This window comes from Sinocyclocheilus grahami, unplaced genomic scaffold (assembly GCF_001515645.1).
Source record: "Sinocyclocheilus grahami isolate Dianchi unplaced genomic scaffold, SAMN03320097.WGS_v1.1 scaffold16.1, whole genome shotgun sequence".
Classification (NCBI taxonomy): domain Eukaryota; kingdom Metazoa; phylum Chordata; class Actinopteri; order Cypriniformes; family Cyprinidae; genus Sinocyclocheilus; species Sinocyclocheilus grahami.
In genome coordinates, this window is record NW_015505195.1 from 5,376,013 (window position 1) to 5,386,999 (window position 10,987).

The 10,987-nt window shown below is 35.4% G+C and overlaps 1 protein-coding gene across 1 annotated transcript; it reads left to right on the plus strand.

The window, feature by feature from the left end:
• The first annotated feature begins 1,806 nt into the window (after positions 1 to 1,806).
• LOC107550167 (forkhead box protein P3-like) lies at positions 1,807 to 7,294 on the plus strand. Its single transcript, XM_016231406.1, has 12 exons — positions 1,807 to 1,813; positions 2,843 to 2,985; positions 3,354 to 3,477; positions 4,320 to 4,446; positions 4,531 to 4,635; positions 4,741 to 4,828; positions 5,042 to 5,116; positions 5,344 to 5,482; positions 6,091 to 6,167; positions 6,406 to 6,507; positions 6,892 to 7,013; positions 7,167 to 7,294. The coding sequence occupies exons 1-12, from the start codon at positions 1,807 to 1,809 to the stop codon at positions 7,255 to 7,257; spliced, it is 1,200 nt and encodes a 399-aa protein (XP_016086892.1). The 3' UTR covers positions 7,258 to 7,294.
• Positions 7,295 to 10,987: the final 3,693 nt, after the last annotated feature.

Below are 10,987 nucleotides of genomic sequence, written 5' to 3' on the forward strand. Positions count from 1 at the left end.
TGCATTTATTCCTTTGATGTGAGATTTTATCTGTCTTTTTTCAGATTTATATTTTTATCCTATAAAGATCCTTTCACTCTCGTTTTTAACCAGAACAGCACAGGAAGACAACGGCTGACTAGAGGTGCAAGGTAAAGAACGCTGTTTCTTGGTGAATATTTACTTACAGTACTTGTTTCTGAAATATGCTTGATTTAATACTGCTTGTCATTTAATGATAACTTTGATGACAAAGTATTCCATGCAGGCCTTAGATGAGACAGCTATGGATTACGATATTTCCAAATTATCACAAATTTGTATGGATACTCAAATCTGAATTCACATTACCTGCATGCACATGAGATGTATGTCGGGACTTAATTGCTTGTGAAGATTCTAATTCAGTGCTAATGAACGCTCATTTTCCAGGGAAAACGTTTTCAAATCATAGGACTATTATAATTAATTAAAACAATTTTTTAATTTGAACACTTGCTTTGCATGGCTGAATAATATTTTAACCTTGTTGTAAAGCAAATGATTATGATACTATGTATGTCGCATATGAAATTGAGATTATTGAAATTATTTACTGTTTATCTTTACTGCATGTACGCCTATACTCAAACGTTGGAAATATGAAAGTGGGAGGATAAAAGAGAACAATTTATGGTCACTGTGAGTCATTTTGTTTAGTTTTTTCTAAAATCTTCGCGGGTATAACATCCTTATTTTACGAACAAAGTTTAGTTTTTTTTTTTAACTTTCATGTGGTAGAGATGGAATGGAAAGTACAGCTGACAAATATTGATGCCCATATGTAGTTTCACTTAGATTATGTCTTGTGAGGCAGGTAAAATGTATGTGAAAAGAGGAAAAATGATCAAGCGAGATAGTGACTAATATTCCATCACTGAGTGATGTGAACCTGAAAGCAAAATTACATATGGAGTGCCAGACACTCCTCACATTGCCAGGAAAAGCAAATGACTTGGAATATTAATGAAAGTATTGTCATTTTTCTTATTTTTATTCTTAATAGATGAAATGAAAATACATTTTCACTGAATTTTCATGTTTGCTTGCATTCGATGTTTGTTTAAAGTGTAGAGGAGTGCATGAAAACATTCTTTTATTGTTATAGATGCACTGATCTCAGCTCAGGCTCAATAACACCACCAACCACATTCTTTCTCTGTCTTATATTCCTTATCCTGTTCCTGGGTTGCTTCTTTCGTGCATGTTTTTGCAAAATGCAAAGTGTGTGTCTGTGGTTTCCTGAGAGGTGGGAGAGGTTTGTGTCTTCTATGACAGATAGATGTCGTGCATGTTTTGGGTATGCATTCAAGCAACTCACATGTTTAGACTTTTTTGGAGACTTTAACATAAAATAGGAAAGTTAGAGATTAGAGATTGTCAGAAATAATAATGGTCTTGTGACTACTGTAAAATATGTATTCACTCAGAGAATACCAGTCACTCACTTTGCTTTCCTCATTCACCCCCTTGGTGCTTACAGGAAAACTCCACCATTAGGGTCTGTGTTCCTAGAACTCACATTCCTTTCATGCATGTTGAATTTCATGTAATTATACCAGCTCCATTCTTCTGTTCCCTCGTGGTTTTCTGTGAGATGCCAATAGTATTTATTTTGCCTTCTCTATAGTATACTTTTTAGGTGTGGCCATGTTTGCATATATTTCCAACAAATGTAACTAATTTCTATCAGGTAAACACATTCCCAGGGGTTCATGAAGGTACTGAAGGGGTCTGTGTACTGATATATAAAACATAACTTTTTTTTTTAATTCAGTAAATTTCAAGATGCAGGGTAAGATGGTCAATGATATCCCCCTTAAGAACAATCTGTATTTACCTTTAAACTGTAACATATTTAGATATAAGTTTAGCATGTGCAGGATGATGCCAGTGTGCTATTATGGGAAATAAATAGAAACATTTGCTAATTTAGTTGTTTTAGCACAAAATGTAGAATTATTCAAAGAGGCCATTTTGCCTCACTACTGGGGGTAAGAAGGGGTAAACATTTACAGAATGTATCAATTACTTCTGATATAATTTCTTATTAATATTTAAAGTGTCATTAATGTAAAATACTAAAGTAAATATTCTATGTTGAATAACTGAATAACAGACAAAGCAGAATCCCAGTAAGAGAGATCTGAAAGGTAAATGCATTATATATATAATGGAAGATATGTCACAATAGCAACACTATGAATTCAAATTAAATGATTTCACTCAATTAACCTACAGGTTTTACTGAAAAGGAAGATATCCAATATTTTCATCTAATTAATGAAAATACTGAATAATAATCCCATTAATTACAATAAGTATTAAATGTAAAAATAGTTACACTAGTAACAACTTGCCACTTAGAGGGTGGGCATCTTACCCCAAGGGTCTAATTCTTCTTATTTCAAAATAAAAACTGTATATTGTACTCCACAAATCAAAAAGCATTAATGTGACCATAGATCCCTCATTAACAAGTAGACACACAAAAAACTTTGCTTTTCAACATAATACAATGTTATTGATTACTATTTTCCAGAGACAAAAATTTAGATCAAAACTGTTTCAGCTGACTAAATCTCATGAATATTGATAAAATGACCAAATTAAAAATACCATAGCCATTCATCAAAAATGTTGAGATTAGATTTTTTTAAGCGATCATATTTCCTAATACAGGAAAATACAATGCTAAGTTAACCTTAAAGATAAATTTAAGAAGCTAACATATACAGTATATATTATGTAAAATTAAAATGTAATGTGTAAGTTTGCAACTCTGTACATCAATCTGCAATCTTTTTCAAACTCTTGACTTCAGGAATGCCTCAATCTGAGAGAGACAAAAGAGTGAGTGGGAGAGAAAATGAACCACTAAAAGAAGAGCGGGATGCATCTCCCCCTCTGTTATACAAATCTTCTTCACCACGGCCCATGGAACATCTTTCTTCTGGGGTACGTTGTGTGAGTGAGCTTTATTCTCTGGTACTTTCTGTAACGATGCCTTAAAAAGGACGACATCCCTTTGTAGGTTGTTTGCATATAATTTACACTGCATTTTCTGGAGATTCAAAATTGTTTTCTGTATAGAAGTATTTTGAAATTGTTGTTAATTTTCTTGCTATGTGTATTTTTTGTTAAATGTTATAAATTTATATTTGTATATATATTTGTTCTTAATTTTTATCATTTGTATTTTCTGTTTGTCCTGATCACAAATAAAACATCCTCTGTGCCAGGTACATTAATAAACTACTGATGTTTAAAAGCTATAGTACAGATGTGCTGTAGCTCTCGGTGAATTGCCTTTATTGTGTTGGCCTGCTTCTCAGTGTGTTTGTGTGCAGAGAGCTGCTGATGAGGAACGGTTGCAGTTTCTTCAGCTGGTGTTTCAGAATTCTCAGTCTGGCCCGATCAGGCCATCTGTACTTCGCTCTCCGGCTCTCCTGCTTCAGGGTTTGTGTTCCAATGAATTATTCAAACTTCACATTTTACCTTGACATAGTCAAAGTGGTGAAATCCTCAGAGGTATCGTTATATTCCATATATTTACATGTTATGGTGAGCAAAGGCATTTTAAATCACGAAAACTGCCATTGCATACAACTAACTCAAATTGTTTCAAAGTGTTTCAACTCAAAAGGTTTCAAAAGAAATAAAAACAAAACATGAACTCTGTCTGAAGGATGTGCTGTTTAACAATGTAGTTATTTTGTATAATACTGTTGTGGTCATATGTTTCTGTACCCCTTGTAGAATAATCAAAATGTTCATTTAAAAAATTTATTTTTAAAGAGTGATCATTAAAATTGCAGGTTATTTTTTATGTAGTACTAACTGAATTTACACAAATAATTCTGCCAACAACAATAATAATAATAATTGTTGTTGTTATGTTTAATTTTTTAATAATTTGCAGATTCTGCAAGGGGTGTGTAAATGTTTGACCACAACTGTCAAGATCAATATTTTATTATGCTGTGATTGCAATGTATTATTCATAATATTTATATGTAGTGTTATACAGTATATTATATATTTAGAGATACTATTTTATTTATTACTATTAATATAATATATATTATAGAATATATTAACACACACACACACACACACACACACACATAATTTAAAGACAATTTAAATGATTTTAGTTGAGATTTATAGTTTTAAAAACATCTTTTATACATATATTTATATAGTGTATTTTACTAATTTAAAAACAATATAATAAATAGCTAAAAAAAATAATTTGTTAAAGTACTCACAAGTGTGCACTATTTTGCCTTATTCTTTAGCAAATGAGAGCAACCCAACAGCCTTGAACAGAAGAAAAGACACAGGTCACAGTGCGCAGAATTCTATCCAAGCTGTCTCTGGATCAAGCCAGCACAGGAAACAATCTTCCAGCTTTCATTCTCACAGGTAAGTACAGGTAAGAAAATAAAATTGTAATGTATTAAATGTTCATCAGTAAGTATCTTGATGTCCCTCGTGTGTCCTTCTCAGCCCAGTCGAGTCAGAAATCCAGAGATCCAACTCTTTTTTTGTAAACGGACAATGTCGCTGGCCAGGCTGTGACAAAGTCTTTGAAAGGTATACACATTTTCTGAGGTAAGTCTATAAGTTTTTTTTTTTAGTAACATCAGCAAGCCTTCCTTGTTGGAATTGATCATTTTCAAACTTTAGAACACAGCTTTTGATTCTCATCCTGTCTAGACATCTGAACCGAGACCACAGCACAGATGAAAAAACGATTGCACAGTGGCGGGTTCAGCAAGACCTGGTACGCCACATGGAGAATCAGGTACATCAGTGATATAGTCTTTCACGGGCAGCACACACAGGTCACGCTTTGCATCATTGATCATCATCAGTTATCATGAATGAGGCACAAGAAAGTGAATCATGGTTTCATTGGTTTTGAGTCATTGAGTGTGAACCCAAAAGAATCAAAACGTCTTGGTAACAGCGGTCTGAAAACCCACTGGCTCTAACAAGCTATATGTGATGATTTCAGCTCATTCAGGAGAAGCAGAAACTTCACGCCATGCAACTTCACCTTCATCTGTTTGAATGCATCTCGACGCGTACCGTAAGACTCTTCAGAATACTCTGACACTGCCACAAGTTTCATGAGAGCGTCTAGATATAGCGATTCTCACAGTGAACACGACATTTCCTTTTTGTGACTTCATGAAACGTCAGTAAATTTATAAGTGCAGATGAACAAGTCGTATCTCAAGACGTCTACGGAAAACCATATCTGTGCTCAATATCGCTCTCATATGTAGGTGTGTTCTCTTGTGTGTTCTCATTCAGGGAGTTGCTTCAGGCTGGTGGAGGCTGCTGGCACAAAATTTGCCCCGGGTGGGGGAGCCAGATGGCAGGACAGAAAGAGCTAGTGAAGCACCAGTACGACAGGAACCCTGGCACATACCCCTACCACACCTGCTGCCAGGTAAAACCTGCTTAAATCCAAAATACACATCTTGCTGTGCCCCGAACCACACACAATCTAGCTAAGAAGTGTCATTAGAAAAATCCAATCAAGTGAAACTGAAATGCAGACGCTGAAGTGGTTGGAAAATATACCGATTAGTAAAGGTCACTATCTACTGCTGTTTACAGTGTGAATCTTATTCTTACTTCCTTTCGCTTTATGTGTTTATGTTGTTGGCCAGACAGTAGAAAGTTGGTGGTCTACCACTATGACTGCAGTTGAAGCTGTGACATTGCTTGTTTCCTGTTGCCACACTTGGCATGCCAGCAGACCACAAAGGAAGCCTAAGGCCTGGAGCAAATGTAGTTTAGACGTACTCAGCTGGAGTTTTTCTCATAGGCCGTCTATTATAAAACCTTAATTCCGCATTTGCTAGATGTATTGCGCAAGTATATTATCGAAAATGACTGACTCATAGCCATTACACGGCTGTACGTTTTGCACTTGCAGCAAAACTCATAGCGACATACTTGAGGCACAATGTACATATGAGGGTTTGTGATCAATTACCAAGAATATTGTGCAATGTTTTGCTTCTTAGTAATTAGATTTTCTGGCAATTACAGATTTTGTCAGCAGTGTTGAATACTACAAATATGCCAATATACGACCTCCATATACATATGCTTTCTTAATCAGATGGGTAAGTACACATCTTTTGTTTGCCTTTATTGTATATATAGTATATCATATTTGATACATATTTTATTATATTTCATACATATTATATATACATATTAATTATTTATTATATATTTACTTTTAGTACATTTTGCTGATGCTCACTGTGAATTTTAAATGAATCCTTGTATTTTTAAAATAAAAAATGTCATATGTAAATAAATAAATAAATATATATAATTAATCATTGATTCCTACAGTCAATCCTGGAAGCCCCAGACAAACAGCGGACGCTAAACGAAATTTACAACTGGTTCACAAGAATGTTCTTCTACTTCCGTCACAATTCTCCTACATGGAAGGTACTAAACATGCTGACACTGCCAACTAACCATCAGTTTGAGATCTGGAGACTCCCATTTCTGTTCAGTTTGAAACTCAATTTAAGCATTTTTTAAATATTAAAATGTATAATATGTATAATAATATTTTTGAATGATATTGTGCTTGTGCATCTGATTTAATGCCATATAAATTAGCTTCATTAAAACAAAAAAGCTCCAGTCTTGAGCAGGTTTATTTATTAGATCCTGAGATTGGCCTGACATTTATATATATTTATTTATATTTATGTCCACATGGTGGAGCTCTTGACATAAGATCATACTGAATAATGGCAGTAGACCTGTTTCATATGAATATCAATTATATTCTCTGATTAACAGCTATTTCAACCTTTTTCTCAGAATGCTGTGCGACACAATCTTAGTCTCCACAAATGCTTTGTGCGGGTGGACGGGAGGACAGGAGCGGTGTGGACAGTGGATGAGGAAGAGTTTCAGAAGAGAAAAGGGCAGAAAATCCACAGGTCCTCTCATGCTCTTTCCCCATCCTTAGATGAATTACATACACAATGAGATGTTCAAGATTATTAAAATAAGAAATGTGAATTAAATGTACAAAATAAGCTCATTGTTTTGAAAAGTCTGTCACAATTAACGTCTCATATGATGTTTTACAGGGACTACACTTTGAAATGGCCGACACCCTTCTCCCATTGTTCATCCCATGAAGCCTCAGATGAATCAGTAAAAGCCACAAATTCTCAGTGAATTGTTTTCCAAACGTTTAGTGACGTATGCAGAAAAAATTAAGTTCAGCTTTAGATGTTAGAGTTTTAGGTATGATCCTTAAGGATGGGATATTTGTTAATATTCTTTTTTGTATCTCTGAAGAAATGCCAACTAGTCTTCCTTATAATATGATGTTACTGTCTTGCTTTATGTAATTTTATGTATGTAATGTAAGTATTTAAAACATTACATAAATATTTTGTCTATATATATAGACAAAAGGAATTAATGTAAGCATTTTTCAGTGTAACATTTTTATATGTGGTGCTAAATCTGGTTAAAATGATTAAAAATGAAATACAACAGCAATAACATATTAGAATATTCAAAATGAACTCCAACCTGACCAGAAGAGGGCATCTGTGTGTGTGCACATTTTTGGGTGTGGTAATTCTGTAACAGAGCAGGCAAAGACAAAAAGCATCAAAGCTGCTGGAATGAAAGACAAAGAAATTTCCTCTCCACATTTCTAAATCGTATTCTGATCACACTTATACTGTAAAACAACTTAAAACTGGTCAAAGGTCAAATTGTATGTTGAATCAAATATGTCTTATGAAATTCCTCACCGTGTTAATTTGAATTAGAATTTGAACTGCTTATTCTTCCTCAGGACACTTTTTTTCCACTCTATTTTGCGCATCTGTGACTTCATGCTGCAGTCTAAAGGTGGAGAGTACATAAATCAACTGCATCTGCTCCCCTGTGGTTATCTGTTTTGTCTTCCAGCTTGATGGGAATGCATCCATCTCACATGATGCTTCAGCCTGTGCTTTTGTGCTCCTCTGCCACCACAGGCTTTTGCTCACCCTTACATTCCAGTGCCACTATGTGAATTCCCACAATGCCATTGATGGTGGGTTGGCACTGCATTCTAATATATATATATATATATATATATATATATATATATATATATATATATATATATATAATAGTTCACATTTGCCAGTACACGGATATAATCTTACATGTATTAAAGCTTCCGCTAAGTAAAATAGTGCACTACGGCGTACAAAAGCACCAAGTAGCCTACTTCGTATGACACAAGTGTGTCTTCGGTGTGATACAAAAGTAACGGCAGTCATGAACAAATGAGTCTGCCTAGACAAATCATTAGAGATGGAACAATCAATGCAAAAACAAACATTTGAACAAACAATCAATTTAACAAATTGCTCCGCAAAAAATAAAATAAAAAAAATTGATGCACTCGAAAAACTGCACTCGGGTGACACCTGCTGGTCAAAACAGTAAATTTGAACACAACCCAAAAGACATCTTTAACAAACCAATTAATGTTTTATGAAAGTGTAACTGCAAGTCAATGAATTCAATTGATTATGAAGTGTATGTATAATTTGTATTATTTTTTTATTTGTAGTGCTTGTTTTATGTTTTTAGGCAATACTTGACTAAGAAGGCCAATTAGAAACCATTTTCACTCTACCTTTTTAATTATGCATGCATGTTTGTTAAAATTAATTAAAACCATGAGACACAGTTTTCACCTCTAGCGGCGAACCATGCACCGGAAAGTTTCGAAACAAGGTTCAAAACATAATGACGAAACGAAGTCTCGATTGCAGAAATCATGTGATTATAGCTATTTATTAACTTCTTAAATAATTAAGAATCATGTAATAAACTTAAATAAATAACTTCTTAATTTTATGAATTTCTATAAATAATTTTAATTTCAGAAAAACAGCTTTCAAGTGACCTTAATATAACAAAAATTCTGTATCCTGTAAGCTTTTCGGTGTTTTCCGAAAAGACAGAATATTCCACTCGTTTTATTGCTTACATTTTTCAGCTGTCTCAATGGGACTCCTCATGCCCGCTGATAATTTTATTGGTTCAGCACTGATCTGACAAAATATTTCAAACCCTATTTTTTTCTCTTGTTTCCATGTCCTTGAGTCCTGCAGATGTATTATGATAGGCAGTTGACAGCCGAAGGCTAGAGTTAGCTGGACTTTAATTACACCTCATTATACCAGCCTCTGGACAGCTTCACTGTTTCTGACAGCTGCCTCTCTCTGTGTCAGGTGCTTATTACCTGCTCTTCCTCCCCTGTGGACTTCCAAACAGGTGTCTCAGCCCGTGTCTGTGTTATACGACTGCTGTGTTTTCATTACCTGAACCTGCCCTTAGATATGCAGTGGAAAGAGAGAATGGTATGTCCTTAGTGGCCTTTCTGGAGAGTTTTACAGCCAGAGAAAACATTCAGCTTTAATGGACAGTGTCCCCCTTTTTTTTTTTTTTAGCATTTTCAGGCTAGATAGTTGAGCATAATCATAGCTCTTTTCGACACACTCAGAATAGGTGTGTTTTGGTGGAAAGTGTGTCATCTCTGAGATTTTTTTCACAGGTTTAAATGTTATGATTACAGAATGTTCTGTAATTTTGTTTTTAAAGTATTGCAATGGAGCTCAGATACCTATTCATTCTTCTATTGTAGATTGCACTGTCAAGTTTTTCCTGAATGGTCTGTTTGGTGGACTACAACGGTAAGAATAAAATAGTCTATTCTTGAATCCAATTCATGTGTTTTCTATCACCAACTTGACCCTTTCCCCTCAAATACTGAAACGACTGTTTTTAGAATGCGCGATGTGTCACTGACTGTCCAAACTAAAGCATGTGACACATATGAGGCACGCGATTGGGTGTATCTTGCTAAGCACTGTGTACGTTTGGCACCGCAATGCAGGGTTAACACCCCATAAACCCGAGTAAAAAGCAGTGCTAACCCCGTTTCTAAATTACAAGTGTAAAATGTACCTTTACCCGGGGTTATAAAAGCAGGGTTTAGATCCAGGTGTTAAGCGCAGTGTGAAAAGCTCTATGGAATGGTAGTGCACTGCACAAAGTCTGATTCTTATTCAATTTGTCCCCAGAACAGGAGACAAACTAGTTCATCTAGGCATACAGCACAAAGGTGAATATCTCACACCTCATTAGCCGTCGCTCTTTGACAAGAAAGACAGACTCAACAGAGAATTGGGCTTGTAAGTTTTGTTTCACCTGTCTCGTCAGTCCCTGACAACTTCCCATCTCTGAAACATGCAAACGCTCGACATGGAGCCAGCGGGCTGGTATGTTTGACAGGCCGAGACAGAGATAAGGAATAGCATAAATGACACTCCTTCAACTAAACCACATCACAGAGAAGAGCCATAAATCACTCAGCACCTGTACAACCTGATGCAAACCGCTGCACTATAACCCGTAATTTTTCAGGTTTGCTGGGTGAAAATTGCTTTGAAAAGCATCTCAAAAGTGTTAATTCTTTACATTTCCTTAGACGTTTTGTCAGACAGTCAGCTTTTCAGTAACATAATTTATTTGTGATTTAAAACCCCACTTTTTGGGGGTTTGATTACATAATAATTATATAAAGATATTTGCTAATGTCCCCTTTTCTGTGTCATTTGTTCTCAAGTGTGACTGAGTTTGTACTGGCGTGGGCCCCACGTGCTGACGTACCAGCCATCAAGCGCCCATATTCTCTGGTCTCAGCAGGAGGTAGACAGGCAGTGTTTTTCTGGTAAGTTCAGGGCTCTCTCTGCATTGTAAGTAGGATTATGAGGCTAAAGGCCATGCTTCACTCTCAGCCTGTCTGTCTATTCATCTTCCTAAAAGTGACTCTATGCTAATGACACACCCGCACCTATATGGGGGTGTAACTATAATTATGAGCACT

Bases quoted from the DNA above. Each gene is read 5' to 3' on its own strand.
- LOC107550167 (XM_016231406.1), top strand. The intron at 4,447-4,530 runs GTAAGTACAGGT...TGTCCTTCTCAG, and splicing joins TCCAGCTTTCATTCTCACAG to CCCAGTCGAGTCAGAAATCC. The intron at 7,014-7,166 runs GTCCTCTCATGC...GATGTTTTACAG, and splicing joins AAAGGGCAGAAAATCCACAG to GGACTACACTTTGAAATGGC.